This window comes from Mya arenaria, chromosome 17 (assembly GCF_026914265.1).
Source record: "Mya arenaria isolate MELC-2E11 chromosome 17, ASM2691426v1".
In the NCBI taxonomy this organism is placed as follows: Eukaryota; Metazoa; Mollusca; class Bivalvia; order Myida; family Myidae; genus Mya; species Mya arenaria.
The window spans coordinates 54,681,492-54,704,727 of record NC_069138.1 but is presented as its reverse complement, the minus strand read 5'-3'; the positions used below and the strand labels follow the sequence as shown (position 1 = coordinate 54,704,727).

At 37.3% G+C, this 23,236-nt stretch overlaps 1 protein-coding gene across 1 annotated transcript; it reads right to left on the bottom strand.

Annotated features, from left to right (window-relative positions):
• Positions 1 to 336: 336 nt before the first annotated feature.
• On the bottom strand, positions 337 to 23,211 carry LOC128224067 (uncharacterized). The gene is made up of 25 exons (XM_052933705.1): positions 22,993 to 23,211; positions 19,247 to 19,484; positions 17,397 to 17,498; positions 16,549 to 16,702; positions 16,067 to 16,206; positions 15,587 to 15,781; positions 15,022 to 15,207; positions 13,974 to 14,234; positions 13,398 to 13,616; positions 11,755 to 11,949; positions 9,756 to 10,478; positions 8,754 to 8,915; positions 7,426 to 7,601; positions 6,955 to 7,139; positions 6,556 to 6,737; positions 6,146 to 6,316; positions 5,347 to 5,577; positions 4,991 to 5,161; positions 4,539 to 4,736; positions 3,912 to 4,187; positions 3,535 to 3,729; positions 2,808 to 2,963; positions 2,128 to 2,223; positions 1,748 to 1,838; positions 337 to 1,190 (listed from the first exon to the last, which is right to left on the bottom strand). The coding sequence occupies exons 1-25, from the start codon at positions 23,071 to 23,073 to the stop codon at positions 992 to 994; spliced, it is 4,983 nt and encodes a 1,660-aa protein (XP_052789665.1). The 5' UTR covers positions 23,074 to 23,211; the 3' UTR covers positions 337 to 991.
• Positions 23,212 to 23,236: the final 25 nt, after the last annotated feature.

Here is a 23,236-nt window from a genome sequence, read left to right as displayed (position 1 = left end):
TAAACATAGTTCAGCGCAAGGGAAGGGCCATCACTTCCAAAGTTGTGCGCCTAAACTGTACCACCTCTTACGCCAAAATATCGGTTGGACTTGCGATTTTGTGGTTTATAACTTCTGCTTGTTGTTTAAATGTATTAAAGATAGACATCATCATCAGCAATCAAATGAAACATGAACAATAAGTTTGCTTTGAATTACAGCTAATTTTTGAAAACAAAACAAAAAAAGCACTGATTGCTGCAAATAACCCACTTTTACAATCTGCAAAACTACTTTTCGCAGACGTCACAAATGCTATCCATGAGGAATTATGGAACAATTATCAACCCATATATGTATATATTTATTTCATCCAATTATGAATTAAGAGCAAAACATATTTACAACTGATATACATATATAATGCATTTACATGATGTTTGTGTATAGTACTTGTTTGACCTATTAAATATTAATATGTGATGTGATTAACATAAAGCAATTTCAACATTATTCATCAATACAAGCAATGTGAACTCTTGCCGTCCATGATCACCATGAGCAACATTAGTCCACTGTTATGGTTGATGCATTCACATTAACGATGGAAACATTTTTCAACCGATTTATTATGTATTATTACAAGTATAACAATATTCATACTTCAATTAAAGATGCACTCTTACTCCGAAATAAGATTAACTTCAAATAAGACAATTGTTTTAATATACCAAAAAGGCTGAATAAATGTATAAAACAGTGGTTCTTATGAACGATACCATGTTTAATTTGAAAGAAAGGTGCAGAATAAATGCATCATTTAGTAAGGAGTTAAAGGTTTATCACTCAAATATATGTTTGTTTTACATGCGTATGTATTGATTTTGAATAAGAATGACACTTTCAAGAACTTTTTTTCCCAAATAAATAAAAACTGCTATGATTGCCTGTTAAAAAAGCAAGAAATCTCGCAAAATATGAAAACATCCATTTCTCCTCCCCCTGATACTCTTCACCAATGGACTTTCTTTGGTGATACACAGTCGTAAGGAGGCGGAAGATCTAAATCCACCAAAGAAATTCCAGATACATCGGATCGCGCTCTTTCATATCCTTTCTTACTGACATCCACGACATATGGAGTGTCTGAGTCTGGTCTGACCTGGCTTAAACTAGCCATACTTCCGTGTTGGTCCGTTCTGTGCTTCCGCCTGTAATTGAATATGTAAAAATACCATTTATATGTCCTTTTGTGTTTGCTTCAAAATAACCTTGTAAGGATACACAAAGTTAAAGCATAATCTATAATACAGGATGTTCTGAGGTAATAATGCATGCTAGGAAAAACAATTGATGTATGCACAAAACAAAATAATTTCGATATAATTGAGAGGACGCTTGTTAGGTTGTCTATGCATCGCTCGTTTCGTTTAAGTTACAAAAATCCCTGTATGATTATACTTTATGAATTAAATTATCAAGCAAATCGTATAAAAAAACACACCTTTAAACTAGTTTGTCAAAACGAGTATAATTTGCTAGTGGAGTATGGAAACGGTGCTTGCAAAAAACTGTTCTTAAATAACCCTTTATATCGTTATACCTAAAGGATTAAATATGTAAGGAAGTACCTGTGTAACAGTTACATTAATGTATCAAAAAATGAGGCAAACAACATGTAATCATCGAACGACTTGACATTATGTTTGACACATAGCACAGAGAAAGAGAGAGGGGGGAGAGGACGGGGGAAAGAGTATGCAATTACCTCGCATTCTTTTTGTAAACAATGCAGCTAACAGCAGCAACTGCAAACACCAGGGCGACGCAGCTCAATGCAATTGCTACTATCACGCCTCCTATGATGGAAATTGAAACATAGGGTTGTTATCTCCAAAATCAATATCAAATATATATTCCGTTATAGAATGTACGTTCGGGTTATTGCCATCATTTGAATATATTACTACTTTCTGACAAAAGTCTATTGATACATGTAAATAAATTACATCGATTTCTTTCACAAAAGCAGCTCGACTTTCACTATAAGGTACTTTTGTATACAACTCGTGAAACTCTAAGTTAGCACCAAATTGATTATACACATAAAAATAAATCTAACCATTAAAAAATCAAAGATAGACGTACGTTGGATAGACCCGGGGTGGCTTGGAATAATGGTGTGGTCCCCTTCCTCATCCTCGTCTTTGCCGTCCTCATCATCCGTTGACTTGTCCACCGTTACTGTAATAGGTACAACACATTGTTCTGCTAAATGTGTTAACTAATGACTACAATAGGGTTATTATTACTGCGCTTACATAAGGGAAGTTGCATTCGACTCGAGTGATTTTTTGCAAACCTGCAAAACGCCAGGAGAGTCTAATAATATTTATATGAAAAACTACAGAAACAAGCCCAGTAGCTAAAAGTTTAAACATAAACCCTTTTACAGGGTAATACGACTATTTGTATCAAAAGGCAGTACTTAAAACCCTGTTATTACATAATTACTGGTTTAGAAATCACTTAAAAGACACCTCATTTCATAATTAATGTCATTTTAATGACGCACGTTTTTGGTTTAATCGACATCTTAATATCGCACAAAGATACTTGTTACAACAGAAGAGTACAATATGTCCGTATTGCTCTTTAGTGGAATACGGACTACTTTTCTTTGCGATATGAAGTGCGTGTGTATTTATGATGTGTATATAATAAAACTTGAACCTTTTACCAAGTGTATTGTAAATACACAAATTATTCATTTCATGAATATCCTTGATTGATTGGGTAGAACCTGAGGGCACCTTAAAATGAATTACCTGAACAATCTGACGCATCAGTAGATCGGTCTGTTGCGGTTGTGAATCCATCTGGACACGTAGCGCAATTTGTTTGACCTTTCTGTGACTGATACGTCCCAAGGTCACAGCTGCGACACACTGACTGGGATTCGTAAGTGCCTTCGGGACATTGGACTGTGTGTGGTTTGAGAAGATGACGGTTGGATAAATATGCATATTCAAGCATGACAATAATTGTACATTTTCAATTTCTAAATAGGACTATTTGGATAATAATTAACGGAAACAACAAATTGACCAATCACATGCATTCAAGAAGTAATGACGTCCCTTTAGCGCTGCCAGTTTAAAGTTAAAAAACAGTGTTTTAAAACGAATATTGGACGACGCTAGGACAATGGTGATTTGTCATTCAGATTATGATATTACAAATGTACTTCTTGATTCTATATAATTGTGTTTTTTTATTAATGCGAAAATCTCACAATATCGCGAAACTAAAAGTCAAATGTCAATCTCAGACTCACTATACCACATAACACTATTGGAAATTTGATATTTTATGACACCTTTTGAAAGTGCATTCTGTCATAAAGTATTTTGATTAAAAACTTGAGTCAAGATTCCAAAATAAAAATAATTAACAGCATAAAATGGAATTGAGTCACGGCTTCTCGGCTGGAGTGAGTTTGCTGTTGGACAAATTAAAACAGATGCAGTAATAAAAGCTAGTAAAACAACTAACCACACATGCCGTCTGTTCCAGCATACCCAGTTGAGCAAGTTACTGACAAGTAGGAAAGAACAGAACTATCATCCAGGGTATAAACTGTTCCATCTATATCGACAGCAAAGATGTTGGCTATGTTGTTTTGGAATACTTCATGTAGTTGATGTAGATCAGAGAATGCAGACTGGAGTTCGTCAAGATCAGCGCTTACTGGAAATGATATGTATCAGTCAATATCCAAACATCTGACTTTTTAGCCTTTTGCGTAATATGTTTTTATATTATTTTATAAACTAAAATTTCATCAACGTGTTTTACACTTTACGCGAAAGATAAAAACATTGAATCAATATTTCAATTTTCAGAATTTAAACACCGTTTTTGTTACGTACCAGTTCCATCAGTTAGATATTGTGCAATATTCAGGTCCTCTAATCCTGCAAAAGTGATTGAAATCAAAAGCCTTATTGTTGTTCCAGTTGATGCTCTTTTCCGCCTGGTGTTCTGGTCCCAGTCGACAGTCATCTGACATTTACTTGTTTGAATACAGTTGACTTGGTTTGCTTCTGTTTTAATGTTTGTTTCGACTGTTTCTTTTCCAGTGGTGGGTAAATCACTGTTGAAATTGGCTTCGAAGGTAAATCCCAAATCCGTTGGTGAAGTATATCCTGAAAGATGTAATTAAACTGTCAATAGCTTGATACACTTGTTGAAAGTTTAACGGTTCTTTTTTAGATGCCTTGTCTTTATTGATATAAAACTAATCACTTAGAATAAAGAATATAGAATAACCCATCATTTGTTTTGAAACAATACAAGCCGAAGTGAAAAGACGTGGCGTTTTCTCTAGTGTTTAGACGTTAACAATCAACAAGATTGTGTACGGCTTTAAACAATCTGTCATTGAAGGAAATAGGCGTATAGATAAAAAAAATATGACCCAGAATGGTTCTCAAACAGAATATTTTAAAATCGCTTGTCTTAGAAAAAAAGATCTGGAAAAGTTGGTAAATATTGACCTTCACAATCAGGAAGTACATCAAATGGTTTCCAAATGTAGCCTGTTGTCCTTCCGCAAGAGTATGATTCATACGGTCTTTGTCCGGATGGCCACGCCTCCCCAACAATACAGGTAAGATTGCAGTGTGTGTCTCCTGTATCTTGATCTGTCTCGCAGTGCTTCCTGGTTCCCCGTCCACGTTTTAGTGACGGGCAATCTGAAACATTAAATTAATCAACGCGTTCATTTATTGCGTGATTTAAAAAGTGAATATGTAAATAAATAAATTTATAAATGATTATTTTTATAATTAATTAAGCAGAACAATAAATACTGTAATACATAAAAAATATGGTAATGTCAAAAGGTTTTTATAGTTCATTAATTGTTGTCTATTGCAATTTTTGTTTGTATTTGTTTCTTCTTTCTTCTTCTTTTTTGTGTGTGTATGAGGGCTTTAAATTTATTCACCTGGACATTCCTGGGTGTTACACTCAACAGTTTCATTGGATGGTCCGGTACACACTTGCCCCTGCAATCCATCTTCAGGGTACACACACTTACGTGCTCTATGTTTGGTACTACCACCACATGTGGCGCCACAGCTTGACCAGTCACTCCACGGTGACCAAGCTCCATCACCTTTGAAGACACATATGAATTTTATATTTCTTATTAATACGTACACGAATTCGGCTAAACTAAATTAATGCAATTGCTTTTCACAATACTTTGAATGGTTTCATTTTTGGCATGATTGTTTAGAATTCAGTGAATGTTTCAATTATTTAGAGCAGTGAAAACAACAACAATGATTATATGCTTACCTGGCGGTATGACGCAGCTTGTGCCCGAGAATTTGTCAGTACAGTTGCATTGGTACGTGCTGTTTGTGCTTACACAAATGCTATGTTCACCGCACTCATTCTGAAGACAAAAGTCCGGCGGAATCTCACACGTGTCTCCTGACCAATCGTCGTTGCAAATACATTCAAATTCACCGATTCCATTGATACATATGTGGTTTCCACATGGTGAAGAGCTGCACTCGTCGACAGCTAAAATAAGCGCCATGAATAAGCTTGACTTTTCACAGACGGTTAAAATCCAGTGTGTTCAGTGTTTAGTTGATTTTCGCTAGTTGTGTGCAAAGTTACGTTAAGTAAGTTTATACAAACAACCATGTACTTGCACTAACCGGTATAGTGTACTATTCTTTTTTCGCCAAAATTGAGATTGTTGTGATTTTGAAATCATCTTAATGACAATTTCTGGAGTAGTTTGTGTAATACAACTCATTTGTATTCGTAATTATTTAATCAAAAAAACGTTAGCAAAGTTTAGTTTTAACATGTAAATGAATAGGTTGAAATGTTGGTGTAAAGTCTTATAATCCAATTACATGACATTTGGTTTAAAACTGTACGAAAGCCATTAAATATCCCAAGTTATGTAAAATGCTACGTGAATTTTGCCATAAATAATAATAATAATAATAATAATAATAATAATAATAATAATAATAATAAATATAGTTGCATATAGCTTTGAATATGGTGATGATATATGCATGTGCAAGTTTTTAATCAATAATTGAAATTAATATGGCAACCGGGCGAAACTTACGGTCACACGTGGATGGTAATAAAACAATTAGGCCATCTAACAGGTTTCCCACTATTGTGTCCAAAGTAAAGAGTTCATCCCCAAAGGTAACATAGCATGATCTACTCAGTTCCTCTCTTTCATCCTCTGATATGGTTCTGCTTAATAGTTTCATACCCGCAAGTTGAAGTTCTGAATTAAAACAATTACGTTACAAATAAAAGTGGAAACAATAAAAGAGTGTTCTGTCACAGAGTAAAATGACTAAGATAAAGGAAATTATTCACTAATATCAGAAATGTTCTGTTTTAATCATTTTTTAAACAAAAAACATATAAACCTTAATTCTAAACCGTGTAGGTCGGTTTACAATCGGGGGATAAAAGTTACCTTTACATTACAAACCATTTCAAATTGTGATAAAAACATACTGCCGGAAGATTCCAGATATATTTGTGCGTCACTCAACGATGCGGCTGCTAAAACTGTTGTTTTAATAACGTTGACATTGTTCACATATGCTCTGACCTCGTAGGAAGAGAAATCGAATTCAACTATAAAGTGTGTCCAGTTCTGACTTGACAACATTGATGAGATGTCTATTTCACTTGACCTGAAAAGATGATGCCATTGAAATAGAGCTCTGTTGGTTTAATTTGGTCTTGCTTATAGTACAAATTAAAATTCTAATTAAATTACACAGAATTCTGACCTTTTTAAATATTTTGCTGTTGGGCTATGTTTATAATTGCCTTATTCAAATTCATGTGCAAGGGCAACTAGTCGAAAACAGTGCGTACTACAACACACCAAAGGTAGATAATACTTACTGCGCATGTGCGGTCACACTTTGCTGAATATTAACCGTGATAATATCAGTATCCCCGTCCGATATTATAATGGAAGCATCTGGGCTAAATCCGTGCACAAGTTTCGCCCAGAAGGACAATGACAGGACTGACATCTGTGTTTGTGACGACCACTGTGAAACTTGTCTTCTTGGAAATGATGTAAACTGTTCAATGATAAAAAGAAAGAGTTAACACACTTCATAGTTCATGTGCATTAATGTTAGATATATTTATTAGGAATAAAAGTCCAAGAACGAAATAAAAAGATATATTAGCAGTTTTTGTTAAAGAGCATGAACCAGAATACATCATAATGATTTTACAAAGTCCAATGCTAATAGCATGTTTGCATGAAACTATGACGTTCCTTTTCGAAGTTCCATATAAATTACATTATAAAATCCATTTTTCCGGCTTTGAATTAAAGCATTGTATTGGATATATATATACCTGTGTATCAAAGGGCTGACACATTGCCTGGGATGTGCTGTTTCCACTAGGTGTCGTTAGTCCGGGCGGACATTTATGGCAAGTTGTCTGCCCTTTGTACGGCTGAAATGTACCCTGCGGGCATGCTTTACAAGGTACCATCGTTGTTCCAGATACAAAACCAGGATTGCATAGTCCTGAAAACAGAGTTGTGCTTGGCAAATATTAAAGATGTTAGACGTTAGCCTGTTTCTTAATACAGTTGAATAATATTCCAAAACAAACATCGTTAATCCTGATAAAAGAAATGGTTTGCACAGTCCTTATTGAAATGGACATGATTGAGTGGCATATTCATTTAGTGGGCTTCGAAATAACCACATCATGTTGTCAATATTATGTTGTTTTACATGTTTGTAGAAAAACTATGTAAAAAAAGAAACGGTGTGGTTTCAATATGATTAGGACACTATACTTTGTTGTAATTATGTCTTAGGTATTATGATTTAAAAATAATCTGATGGTCCATCCTTTTTTATTCATTTTTATTACGAAGAAGTACTCAATGTTATTATATATGGCATTGTTTTTTGTTGTTTTTAAACTGGTTTAACATATCGAGAAAGCAGTTACCAAAGGGTCAATGATAGTATTTAACTTCAGACATAACGCAATACATATGTACACACTCAAAATGACCACTTATGAACATGTTGACGCCATGTTTGTCAATAATCTGAATGCTTCAGACTTACTATCGTGTGTACACGTGGCTCTTATTGGAAAACTCTATCCGCCCTACATACGTTGTTGTGTGTAGTGAAACCATTTTAAAGAAAAATACATAGAGTTGATTTTGAATGTATCTCTGTAGATGTTTTTGGACAATGTAAGACCTAGTAATGATGCCTTAGCTATTTTCTGTGTTATGTATTGTCAACGTAATGTTTTATATTTATACTGTTTTTAACTTCTTCCGGAAATACCATCCATGTATTCTCAATGTATTTTCTATAATGCCGTCGTCAAATTACGTGTTATATTATCATAGTTTAAAATTATACTCTTTTATCTAGCAAACAAATCACATCATTAAAGTGATAAAAAATGGTAATCATATTTCGTGTGTTTAACTTTAAATGAGAGTATGAAAAGGTCTTATTCTAACCAAAAGCTTATGGTGAAAGATGACAACCTTTGTAACACAAGAGTGAAAGATATCGTTTTGCCAAACCCTTATCCCAAACAAAGTAACATAAGAACATGATTCACCATGATTAAGCTTTTCGGACTACCTTTCATTTAGGTTTTATTAAATTACTTAAAGGACAAATTGTATGTTCACTTACTTGTACAGTTGGAAATGGACTTTGAACCTGTCTTCATCGTACTATGATCTACAGGACATTGCTCACATTGAGCTCTACCGGGTTCCCCGATGTATTGTCCGATCGGGCATGGTTCACAATATTGTGAGGTTGCATTGTGGAAAGTTCCGGTTGGACAGGGCTCTAAAATAAACAAAATCAATCGTTTTCTTAAAAGCTGTCTTAAAGTGACACTCTTATTCAAAATCAATACATGCTCATGTATAACAAACATATATTTTTTTTACTGATAAACCTCTACTACTTACTAAAAATGCATTTATGGAAAATATTAATTACAAAAAAAAGATTGTAACTGTGTTTTTAATAGTAGAAAGCGCAAAAATATTAAATGATTGGTGAATGCTTAAAGATTTAATGTGATCTACTATAGTTTCCTAAGGTAGAAATACCGTGTTTTATCGACATTTCTTTTAAATTAAACACGGTATCCTTCATAAGAACCATTGTTTTCGACATTTATTCATCCTTAAATGAATGTAAAAACAATATTTATAATTGTTGTAAATCTTATTTGGGAGTAAAGTGTATCTTTAAGCAGTATATTAATGTGCCGTTGTATTTGTGTGAGTCAATGTGTTATTGCCCGCAATGAACTATGCGTTGCACAATTGCTAAGGTTTATCTCTCTTTCGTTATGATCATATGATATTGGTGACATGGTGTGTGACTTTGTTGTTTTTTTGGTTAAATGTAAATTATATTGAATGGCGCTTGTTAAATGTTTTGTTTCGGTTAAGTTACATCGACCCGTTACACTGCAGTTATTTATTTTCTGGTCGATCTGGACTTAGCCTTGTGTTTAGCGGTTTGCCAGACTTGCACCTATCATGGGTGCTTACAAAAAGATGCCACCAAACAGACACTGTTCCCACACTAAATATAATCATAATAAAAATTAAAGTTAGGTTTACCAACTATAGATATACTGTGGACAATATGAAATCGCATATATATACTTACTACAGATAAAGCCATCAAGAATAGTTCCTTCTGGGCAAATCTTTTTAGCTGAACTAGATGAACTATCCACAACAAACGCGTCGTCAGACAGTGAAAATCCGGATACATTAACGCTACCATTTGCCACATCGGATGCAATTCTTTCTCCGATCGCGATCAGCTTTGGAAATAAATCGGCAAAAGCCTCCTGTGCATTTCTGTTGGAGGTATTAAATATAGCACCTATGTTCCAACGTACTAACGCATAACTAGACTGTCGTTTTCTACGCAGATGATAGCTTTTCCTGCGTTTCCGTATCTCCTTGCGTTTCCGTATCTCCTTGCGTTTCCGTGTTGCACCAGCTCCGATCGCGATCAGCTTTGGAAATAGATCGGCAAAAGCCTCCTGTGCATTTCTGTTGGAGGTATTAAATATAGCACCTATGTTACGACGTACTAACGCATAACTAGACTGTCGTTTTCTACGCAGATGATAGCTTTTCCTGCGTTTCCGTATCTCCTTGCGTTTCCGTATCTCCTTGCGTTTCCGTGTTGCACCACAAATAACTTCAAGGTTGTCTACGGTGCAGCTCTCGCCAGGACATATTGAATTGTCAATATCTGCTTGAATGGATCCGAGATAGGCGAGGACTGTGGCTTTGATCATTTCTTTTGTAACATCATCATTGCAGTCACCATCGTAGTACAGTTCTGCAGGTAATGCTATCGTAAAGAAACCAGGTTCTACAACGAAGAAAAATATATACTCGTAGATATCTTATTTTGCGATTTTCGATACCTTTTTTTCTTAACTTTGACATTTATTAACCCCAAAAGAAGATAAATAGACACAGTATTATATATAAATAAAGATCCATGTAACTCGTTTTTACATAGGTTGGCTGTTTTTTAATCCTTAACATTGTTATACCTTTCGAATGGTATTCAACAGTTAAACGTAGCGGTCGGTGGCAGTTTTTTAGCGGTGACCTCAAATATCTTGCCAATAAATATGCATGCGGTTGTTTATTTGGGAGTTTTCTTGTGCGCTCCTAGTTTTATTAAAGTAATAAGTAATTTGCGGAAAGAAAGAAATAATCAAAGATATTTTTAATCATTTGGAAGTTTCTGTAAAATATGTGGAGGTAATAATGATTTTTGCTGTAATATGTTCATTTTAATCAAGAGAACTTCCGATACATTTTATCTCCTGTTTTGCATATGCATGATCCATGTGAGTGGGCATAAACATATGGTCATGGTGATTTAATGGATAACTTCCAGTTCAAGGTAATTATAACGCCATGATTTCATTTTTTTTTCTGTTGTCTTTTATTTTTTGCAAAGATAATGAAGTGTTGTGATGTGCTAGTTTTCACGAATTGTCAATATTAAGACGTTTGTTTGAACTCGCGAAAATACATGACACTTTGACAGTCTCCAATCATTGCATGTATTTAAATGTAGACGAAGATATCGCCTAATTATATCGTAGAAAGATATTCATTGTCTGAATCCGATAAAGGATCATACATTTGTCCTAGAAAGAAATCACCGAACTCAGAATCATCAGCCATGTTTGTGTTGACAGTTGTTGCAGACGAACCGTAGTAAAAACCGCGTCAATTTTAATTTGTTTTTATTATTTGTTCAATGCGTGTTCTTTTGTTATTAAATGCAAAATCAAGCATTTTCCAAAGATATTTTTAGAAAATAATGTCACAGAACATGTGCCCTGCTATATTTAGCAATAAAGTGATTCACCAGCGCCCAATCAGTGTGTTGCTTTCTTGCCAAACTCCACCTACAAAGGTCACGAAAGGTCGACCGGTTCATGCAAAATGAACTCAATTTTTATCGTTCAGAAAATCAAGTACGGATGTAAATATTTAATTGTCTTGGAACCGTATACTATTCAACACCACTGTTGAGAGTGAATGTGTCTAAAAGACTTGTTTCTGTAGTTAGCTACTGTATATCTAATAATCATCATCATCATCGGGTTAAAAGTTCTACTTACCAACACAATCCGGAAACTGGTCCAAGGGGAACCACTCGCCGCTGTCCTGACATGATAATCGACCGGTAAATGCATTGCCCACGTTGGGCACTGCTAATCCTGCTTCACATGTCATCACGTTCAATGGTCTGGCGTTTATAGAATCGACCGTTATTGCTCCATTCGCCGGTGGAAAGAGTGGAGGACACTCAACAACTGAGAACGAACAACAGCAGTTTAATGAATATGATTAAACTGGTAGATGTCCGAAATGTTTGACATGGCATTGCAGTTATATCGTAATAAAATAAATTAGGCTTACGCTGATCTTCATTAGCACCACTCTGTACAAGATTTATGTGGTTTAAGCTAATGAAACCAAAAGTAGCAGTGGCAATTATCCAATTTTACGTTTTCAATGCTACAGAATGTAATTATTCTGGCCTCGAAATGATGAAAGTTCACTTTTATTTTGTTCCTTATTGTGAGAAAAATGGCACAGACGATGTCATCTTAAAGGGATTATCAATACATGCTGCTTTGTAAATTAGCTGAAATGTTTACAATACTTCGTGCCACACTTACCATTCCTGGGTTTCAAAAGATTGCATGGTTTATTATTATTCATGACGACTTATATGAATGCCATCAACCTATTATATAAGCTATCAAAAGAACCAATTTAGATCAACACTAACACATATTATATTAGTTAACAAAATAATAATTTGGGAGAACCGAAACTATTACGTCATGGACTGACACTATTTTATAAGTTATTCGAATAAATCTACAGATATGTTACTAAAAGTTTATCAAAACATTGAGTTGATAAAACTTTTACAAAATGATTGTAATGTGCATCCCCACCAAAGAAAAGTTCATAAAAAACATCTCTATTCCAGACAAATTTGACATAAAATCCTTCCATGCAATCTTAATGAAAATTTGGCACCAGTGCTCTGTAAGTGTATACGTTTGTTGAGTTGTTAAGCAGAACAGTGTTTGAACACAGTGTGCGTATACCACATGATAAATTACGTCATAAATGCTACGTCGGTAGGCAATGTTTTGCTTCAAATGACGACTTGAACAAAGATATTAAATCATATTAAACTTAACTATTTATTCACATTTCAATTGAAACAAGGCGCAAGCCACGCAACATACAAACCCTCGCCTTCGGTTTTTTACTAGAGTTTGATTGAGAGTTTCGTTTCTTAGTTCCCTCAAACACTTCGACAATCCTTTTCACAAAACCACCACCTGATGGAGCACTGCCAATACATAATTTTTGAAACAGGTTTGTCAAAGTGTTCGAGGGAACAAATCACTAATCAAACTCTAGTTATGAAAAGAAGGCGGTGGTCTTTAAACTGCCTTTTGTTTCATTCAAAAAGGTGAAGAAAAAGAAAAGTTATCCTTGTTTTTAAGTCATCATCGAAGGAAAATGTAGGATTTTACGTTATTTTTGACGTGGTATACACACTTCAGTAATGAAAGAAGAACAATTGCAACCACCCATATAGAGAAAATAATCAAAGTACGTAATAACACCGGAATCGAACTTGCAAATGAGTGCGTTGTGATTCTGTTTTATTTTATAAATTCGTTTGCTGTTCAATTTGTTACATTACATTACTCGTTTAAAACGTTATGCTTACCTATACAGTGTGGCTCAGTGTCCGATTCCCATGCCCACACACCAACAGTTTCATCGGCTTTCCTTCCACACGTCATTACGGACGATCCATTCAGGTCAAGGTTCAACTCGCACCCGATATCACACTGAACGCCATCATAGTAAGACTCGTCCGAACAGTTGTATCTCAGGAAGCTCGAATCGGACAGAGCATCTACCGGGCTGCCATCGCAACGAATCACTGAAATAAATGGGATTGAATGGGATTTATACAGGTATGAAAAACTACAGAAACAAGAACAGTAGTCGATGGTTGAACCATGGACCCCGTTTAGTGGCACAGGGTCAACGCCAAAGACGTACAACACAGAAACAAACAATCATAAACCAGATACATGCAACAACAGCAAACAACTTCACAAACAACACACTTCATATATATAAAGTATATAAGATAAATAGATATCAAATAAAACGAAGACGAATTGTACAAAATAGAAAGGAGGACATGTTTACTTTTGAACAAGAAAATATTGTTAATACATACGATAGCTATTTATATTCAATAAACAATATGGTAACAGACACAAATCTTCACCTTTGACTTCAAGAATAACACTGCATTCAGATATTGCCGAATATGTGTTTCCAGTACTATCGGTTGCACGGTAACTAACTTCATACGTCCCCTGGCTTAACAAATCTCCTTGGTTGATATCAGTACTGAGTTTAGTTGCGACGATATCAATATCGACGTTGTCCGTTACTGTCGGTTCTTCCCAATACACATGAGTAGAAAGAGTTCCTGTGTCTGCATAAAATACATGCGGCAGACAAGTTATCACCGGCGGATCGTTGTCTGCAATGAGGTAAATTGGTGAATTATGTTTTGAGCACTTTTTCGGAATCATAATGCACCAGTCAATCGCAACCACGCCCCCCCCCCTTGTCCGGTGCTGAAGCGGGGATAGGGGGGGGGGGGATGGGCCGTGTTTTTACATTCCAGGTGGCCCCGCGGTGCCGAGTGAATGCGGTTGTTTTGTTTCCGCGTTGGTATCCCGGGACGCGGCGGCATTTGGCGGGGATTTTACCAACAGTTTGTCCCCGAAGGACGGGATTTTTTACTGTGATTGGCTAGACCGAAAGTCGAAGTCCTCACTATTCTCCGGATCTGTTGGGGCCATGGTTACAATTGACTGGTGCATAATAAACATCTAAATAGTAGTAAGAGCAGCGCATAAATCATTGACTGCAATGGAAAGAATGTCTTAAACAATCTTCTGTTTTCAAAAGGCATAAAATGAAATACTGTCGAACCCCGTTGGCTCGAACTTTTTTTGGTTCGAATTACTGGTTAGCTCGAACTATATGTAAAGGACCGATTTCTTTCTAAATAGGGTAAACAATCATGCTTAGCTCGAATTTTTTGAGGATCGAGGTATTTTTGGCGGTCCCTGTAGTTCGACTGAATTTACAGATCCCGAAAGACTATACAAGGTTGCCTGCATACAAAGTAAGAACGGTAAATCCTGTGTGGTAAGGGACGTGCACTACAGTGCTTCTACGGCGGTCCAGTACGCCTATGCTCGATTCATGTGTGTTATGCATTTAATTGAGTATAACAATTTATTTCAATATTTAAATACCTTCACAGCTGATTTCAGTCGCTGACTTTGACCACTGTTCATTTTCCATGCAGATCATAATTGGAGATCCTTGTAATTTGTATCCATCGTTACAGGAAAATACACACGTTTCATCGTACAAGTACTGTGGGCTCGTGCATGAAACGTTACCGTTGACCGGTTTGAACGGTGACGGACAACTTATCTCTGTAAATCGATCACAAAAAAATTGATTGATAAGTAATTCAAATGGCATACCTAACATAGTCATGAAAATGTCTTAGATAGTACTAATCCAAATCGCTGAGCTTTGTTAAGCTACACATAATAATACACAATAGTATGACGTATTTACTAAGGGACCCTTTTATGGAGGATTGTTTGACAAAATACATATGATTAGCAAATGTAATGAAACGCTTTACTTGTCTCACAATAGGATGTTTTAACTCGCATGACAAACAGTCGGTTTCTGAATGGTTGCCATGACAAACAGTCGGTTTCTGAATGGTTGCCATGCCTAAGCAGTACAACAAAAAGATGTTTTAAATCAAATGTCAAAAATAAAAAGTCGAACTGATCATACTTTCGCATGTTGGAAAAGGTGACCAGCTAGCACCGGAATCTGATGCTCGTGCGCATGATGATGTAAAAGGTCCATTGGAAGCGAATTTATACCCATCAACACATCTAAACTGGCAAACGCTTCCTTCGTTGTTTCCATCGGAGCATGTAGTCTTCTTGGTGTAGTCGTCAACGTACGGTTCGGAGCAGGATAAGTCTTAAAGGTAAGGCCCTAATTTCAGGAAAGTGTTTAAGCGTAGCAACCTTTAGTAGCTTAGTTCATAAGACAAATTTCTTCCAATTTATTTTAGATAAAACTTATTGATCGTGAGTATCAAACGATTATTAAAGTCCAAAATATCTTTAAAAGTGTAAACAATACATAACTTAAACTAAACAATATGTAATTTGCAATATATTAATTTATTTAATTATTATATCTTGCAAAATTACAAAAACAAATAATAATGCGGTTAAATGAACACTTTAGTGATAGACCTACAGAAGACTATAAAGGTAAATGAGCATGAATCTGTTCTGCCGTAGTTATCTTTTGCCGTGTACGTGATGTAGTGCCTGATTCCGTCGATAGAGCCCGGAAACATGTCCCCATTTGTATATGGTCCACAGCAGGTTTGCGAGCTGTTGATGAGTAGTTCATATTATAGTAACAATGTAAATGTTTGATAGTTATCCGAGGTGTGATTATTCCTATGGTATATGTTTAGATATTTATGTTGATCTAATGTGGAAGAATATTTCAAATTTTGAAAGACTTGCCTTCATTGCTGTTGTGTAATTGACATATTGAAGCATGTTTTCAAATATTAATTGTTCAGATGCTGTACAGGTCACCACATTATATTTCCCCGAATAGATCGAATGAAGATTCTGCTATATAAAATGAGTATTTTTAAATTTAAATGAATCAATATACTTGTTTACTCGTTTTAATTATTCCTATGATACACCGCACTAACAAACCTTGTCGGGCTGGCTTCTCCGGTAAAGGACGGTTCGACCCACTGAACACGTGCTCCCCTTTCCCCCGGCTGTGCCATATACAGTAATTGAATGTTCAAAGTAGGACAGCTCGTGTATTTTGGTGGGGCTTTCGCGTTTACAACATTCACTCTCTCTGTTTAGAGAGAAAGCTATCAATTTTAAGGAAACATTATTATGTTAGTATGTATAAAGTGCATAGATGTATTTTCTTTTAGGTGCTGATACTTTTAGAAATCATTTTCTCTATAAAGATAAGTGCAAGTTATGGAAATATTTGAAATGTTAAATAAGAAAGATATTTTCTTTTTAATGAGCTCAAAAGCTATTGATACCCCTTTGGAACTGCGCGCGCGTGCACACACACACACGCACGCACGCACGCACGCGCACGCACGCACGCACGCACGCGCACACGCACGCACGCACGCACGCACACACACACACACACACACACACATACACACATCAGTATTAACTTGGCTAGGTTTGCTTAGGCTGGCCGGTAAGCGCAGTGGTTAGCGCACTCGCTTCTCACCAATGCGACCCTGGTCCGCTTCGCGGCCTTGGCACATGTGAGTTTGGTTTGTACAAGCCGGACAAGTTGGTTTTCTCCAGAACACCGGTTTCCCCCAACAACACTAGACCACACTCTCGGTCAACATCTTGCCAACGACTGTTTCACAATCTTTGTAAAATAAATGAGATAAAGCTAAGGATGTGCAGCAATTGTGAGTCGCCGCAAACATCGGTTAAACGGTATTTTAACTGGGGCTTACCCACCTCCCCCTACTCTCCCGTCCCCTATTTTTCCTTAGTGTTGCCCTTACCTTTAACACATCTAGCCAGGCTGCAATACACTATGGTAGCCACTTTTTTTACTGTTTTTTTGATCCATCCAAAGAAACGTTTCTTTCGACGACTTCCAAGTGCTAAAGAAATATTTCGTTTTATAGCAGTTACTCTAAACTTGCATATAGCTTCGTTTTCTTGCGTGTTTAGATTGAGACAAATATATATATATGACAGTATAAGTGTTCATTAATGTGTCAGATTTTCCTCTTTGACAACAAAATGCATTTCATTGAAATATGTTTGTCAATAACGAACCATCAAGCCTTAAACTCATCATTGTTTTATGAAGAGAATATATGTTATACAATTCTCATTTCGTACGTTCTTTGTATAGATAGGATCTTTTATTCCTCCAAGCTGGAGAGCAAAATATATATACATATACAGAATGTTAATTACAACAGTATGGATTGTTGCAATATGCAAATGTGCATATACAAATGACATAATTCAAAAGTGATAATAGTACTGTCAACATACAATGATATTAATAGGTTGTAGTTAATAAAGAAATTTTAGAGACGGTACCAATTCAAATTCAAACTAACATATGACATATTATACTGCAATATCGTAACGAGCCACAGCTCCATATTACAGCCAATGGCAAGGTTGTTTTAAAGAAAATCGAAAATTAAGACATTTAAGCCCAGGAAATTTGATGTTTATTTTTAAGATTTATAGTTTAGGTGTAGTGGAACTCAGAATTCACGGGCCTTACTGATAGTTAAAGAGTAGAGCTTGTGCTAGAAAATCTAAGAGTCATATTTCGGAGGCTTATCTTGGTTCAATTGAACGACCAAAACATTCCATCCGTTCACACACATAATAAGCGAGTCTCTTTGTTAAAAACTGAGCAAAGATTGTATTGTAAAAAACAGTAAATTACAGAAAACAGGTTTAATACAGCTGTCAGGAACACATATACATGCATAAGCTTACACATGTAGACTTTTTAATATCTTGAATATCTTGACAAATTTTGTACAAGATTTCTCTAACATTTGCACACTCGGAGTTGATATGCATCGTTTATTTCAAAACTTTATTTGGTATGATTCTTCTCAATAAAAGTACCTTAAAGTATATGTGGTGTATAATATATATTCCCAATCTTTAACCGACTTAATTGAGGAAGATGTTAATTTGTTCATGAAATACACACTCACATTCAATTATCTGACTGGAGTAATATCGTAAGTCGATCAAATCATTATTTCCAGTGCTGTATACAGGGCTCGTATTCAAAATTGGTCTCAATTGGATCTAACAACGATGTAGCTAATCGGATGACTGGTAATAAATGGACCATAAAGTTAACTTAAGTTGAATATTGAATACTATCCCAGAACACTGTAACTGTAACGTAAGGAACTGTAACGTAAGGTACAGTTTATAAGTCGGTTGATCTGTTGGCATGTAACACTTCGAGTTGCTTGCCTCATGTCCATATCGCACGGGACCGATGGTTACGCAAGCAACGAGAAGTAATACAATCCCACCGCTTAGCCACACCTTATCCGACTAACATAGTATTTCTGTTTTCATACCTTTAAAATATTTAAAGAAAGGAAAGATATTTTTTCTTTACAAAAGCATATAAATAAGACTGCAAATTTCTAAAAACATTTGTGAGTGATACGGAATCAAAACGCACTGTGTAATACGGTTTACTTTTCCGGTTTCCACTTAATATTTGCTTTAGTGCAGCTGCTGTTTTAGAAAAGATGGCTTACATATGTATTAACTAATTACTTAATGTAAGAAAAGAATCATAGGAATTACCAATCACTGATATCTTTTGAGACAGAAATAAAGGTTGTACCATTTTTATTCGACTTGTTTCGATACCAGTGTCCATTGAGGCAACGGTAGTTCAGCACCTTTTCTTCCGCATTTCGGAGTACTTTAACCAAACATATGTCCCCTTGGTGTACAGATGTTCCTCGACTTGTTTCACAGGAGATGGTAGCCGTGTCATTCTCTGTCAGGTCCACGTTGTCTATCAACGATTTTGTCTCACACACACCATTATATAGAAGCTTTGGTTGCTTTGCGAATACCTGCAAAATGGAGGCTTGGTGAAAGAAGTCAACCTCCTATGGTTATCTATATGTTGCTAAACGTCCATTAACTTTTTAACTTTAACTTTTAATCAAATTTAATTCAAATTACAGAACTTTTGAAGTTTTTGAACGTTATGTGACTTTGATCATAATTGCATGATATGAGTGGTGGCAGTGATCATCATCAAGTGATATGCGTGGTCACAGTGATATCGATCACGTGATATACGTGGTGGTAGTGGTCATCATCGCGTGATATGCTTGGTGGCTGTGATCATCATCACGTGTTATGTGTGGTGGCAGTGGTCATCATCACGTGATATGCGTGCTGGTAGTGGTCATGATCGCGTGATATGCGTAGCGACAGTGGTCATCATCGCGTGATATGCGTGGTGACAGTGGTCATGATCGCGTGATATGCGTGGTGACAGTGGTCATCATCACGTGATATGCGTGGTGACAGTGGTCATCATCACGTGATATGCGTGGTGAAAATGGTCATCATCGCGTGATATGCGTGGTGACAGTGGTCATCATCGCGTGATATGCATGCAGGCAGTGGTCATCATCACGTGATATGCGTGTTGGCAGTGGTTATCATCATGTGATATGTTTGGTGGCAGTGGTCATCATCAAGTGATATGCGTGTTGGAAGTGGTCATGATCGCGTGATATGCGTAGCGACAGTGGTCATTATCGCGTAATATGCGTGGTTGCAGTGGTCATCATCACGTGATATGCGTGGTGACAGTGGTCATTATCGCGTGATATGCGTGGTGGCAGTGGTCATCATCACTTGATATGCGTGGTGGCAGTGGTCATCATCACGTGATATGCGTGGTGGCAGTGGTCATCATCGTGTGTTATGCGTGGTGGCAGTGATCATCATCACGTGATATGCGTGGTGGCAGTGGCCATTATCACGTGTTATGCGTGGTGGCAGTGGTCATTATCACGTGTTATGCGTGGTGGCAGTGGTCATTATCACGTGATATACGTGGTGGCAGTTGCCATTATCGCGTGTTATGCGAGGTGGCAGTGGTCATAATCACGTGATATGCGTGGAGGCAGTGGTCATTATCACGTGTTATGCGTGGTGGCAGTGGACATTATCACGTGATATACGTGGTCACAGTGATATCGATCACGTGATATACGTGGTGGTAGTGGTCATCATCGCGTGATATGCTTGGTGGCTGTGATCATCATCACGTGTTATGTGTGGTGGCAGTGGTCATCATCACGTGATATGCGTGCTGGCAGTGGTCATAATCGCGTGATATGCGTAGCGACAGTGGTCATCATCGCGTGATATGCGTGGTGACAGTGGTCATGATCGCGTGATATGCGTGGTGACAGTGGTCATCATCACGTGATATGCGTGGTGACAGTGGTCATCATCACGTGATATGCGTGGTGAAAATGGTCATCATCGCGTGATATGCGTGGTGACAGTGGTCATCATCGCGTGATATGCATGCAGGCAGTGGTCATCATCACGTGATATGCGTGTTGGCAGTGGTTATCATCATGTGATATGTTTGGTGGCAGTGGTCATCATCAAGTGATATGCGTGTTGGCAGTGGTCATGATCGCGTGATATGCGTAGCGACAGTGGTCATTATCGCGTAATATGCGTGGTTGCAGTGGTCATCATCACGTGATATGCGTGGTGACAGTGGTCATTATCGCGTGATATGCGTGGTGGCAGTGGTCATCATCACTTGATATGCGTGGTGGCAGTGGTCATCATCACGTGATATGCGTGGTGGCAGTGGTCATCATCGTGTGTTATGCGTGGTGGCAGTGATCATCATCACGTGATATGCGTGGTGGCAGTGGCCATTATCACGTGTTATGCGTGGTGGCAGTGGTCATTATCACGTGTTATGCGTGGTGGCAGTGGTCATTATCACGTGATATACGTGGTGGCAGTTGCCATTATCGCGTGTTATGCGAGGTGGCAGTGGTCATAATCACGTGATATGCGTGGAGGCAGTGGTCATTATCACGTGTTATGCGTGGTGGCAGTGGACATTATCACGTGATATACGTGGTGGCAGTGGCCATTATCGTGTGTTATGCGTGGTGGCAGTGATCATCATCGCGTGTTATGCGTGGTGGCAGTGGTCATTATCACGTTTTATGCGTGGTGGCAGTGGTCATTATCACGTGAGATGCGAGGTGGCAGTGGTCATTATCGCGTGTTATGCGTGGTGGCAGTGATCATCATCACGTGATATACGTGGTGGCAGTGGTCATTATCACGTGATATACGTGGTTGCAGTGGTCATCATCACTTGATATGCGTGGTGATAGTGGTCATTATTACGTGTTATGCGTGGTGGCAGTGTTCATTATCACGTGTTATGCGTGGTGGCAGTGGTCATTATCACGTGATATACGTGGTGGAAGTTGCCATAATCGCGTGTTATGCGTGGTGGCAGTGGCCATTATCGCGTGATATGCGTGGTGGGAGTGGCCATTATCACGTGTTATGCGTGGTGGCAGTGGCCATTATCGCGTGTTATGCGTGGTGACAGTGGTCATTATCACGTGTTATGCGTGGTGACAGTGGTCATTATCACGTGATATACGTGGTGGAAGTGGCCATTATCGCGTGTTATGCGTGGTGGCAGTGGCCATTATCACGTGTTATGCGTGGTGGAAGTTGCCATTATCGCGTGTTATGCGTGGTGGCAGTGGCCATTATCGCGTGTTATGTGTGGTGGGAGTGATCATCATCACGTGATATGCGTGGTGGCAATGGTCGTTATCACGTGTTAAGCGTGGTTGCAGTGGTCATTATCGCGTGTTATGCGTGGTGGCAGTGGCCAATTCTCACATGATATACGTGGTGGCAGTGGTCATTATCGCGTGTTATGCGTGGTGACAGTGGTCATTATCACGTGTTTTGCGTGGTGGCAGTTGCCATTATCGCGTGTAATGCGTGGTGGCAGTGGCCATTATCGCGTGTTATGTGTGGTGGCAGTGATCATCATCACGTGATATGCGTGGTGGCAGTGGTCGTTATCACGTGTTATGCGTGATGACAGTGGTCATTATCACGTGATATGCGTGGTGGCAGTTGCCATTATCACGTGATATGCATGGTGGCAGTGGTCATCATTACGTGATATGCGTGGTGTCATTTAATACTTTTCAGCAAATAGAAGTGAACGATGTATATTGGTTGTTGAGTAACGTTTTGGGTTCTGATTAATATATTAAAGTGTTGTTATAACGCTGTTAAAGTTTAAAGAACAATACAAAAACATTAAAAACATCTTCAACAACAATGCTTCGTCAACAATAACACTAAAAACATAACGCTGAAATTCTTTACTATATTTATAATAACTTAAGTAAGGATTATTATTATTATTATTTTGTTGATTGTTCATTGTTTTAACATCAAGAACAAAAGACATACAACAACAATTATCCGCGTATCAACGTTGCATTTCTTTTAATAAATAAATATATTAAATAAGTTATGAATTACCTTGAGTGCTTCCTTTTCCGATGAGTGGAATGCTAAAACCAAAGGAAAACTTAATATCAATAAAACTGCCCGCTTAAACATCTTTGTAAAATGTTGTACTTGCTTTGATCAATTTAGCGCTTCTTTTATACGAAATTTAGGCACTATTTAAAATTCTAGGCCAATAAGATTCCAGCATTTTTCCACTACGTGTTCAAAATTCTAATCCAATGAACTCACATAATTTTGGAACAGCATGCTAAAT

Excerpts from the sequence above, each read along its gene's own strand:
- LOC128224067 (XM_052933705.1), bottom strand. The coding sequence starts at position 23,073 with ATGTTTAAGCGGGCAGTTTTATTGATATTAAGTTTTCCTTTGGTTTTA. Across the intron at positions 6,738-6,954 it reads AGTGTGACCGCACATGCGCA|GTCAAGTGAAATAGACATCT; the intron begins GTAAGTATTATC and ends TCATCTTTTCAG. Across the intron at positions 4,737-4,990 it reads TAACACCCAGGAATGTCCAG|ATTGCCCGTCACTAAAACGT; the intron begins GTGAATAAATTT and ends TTAATGTTTCAG.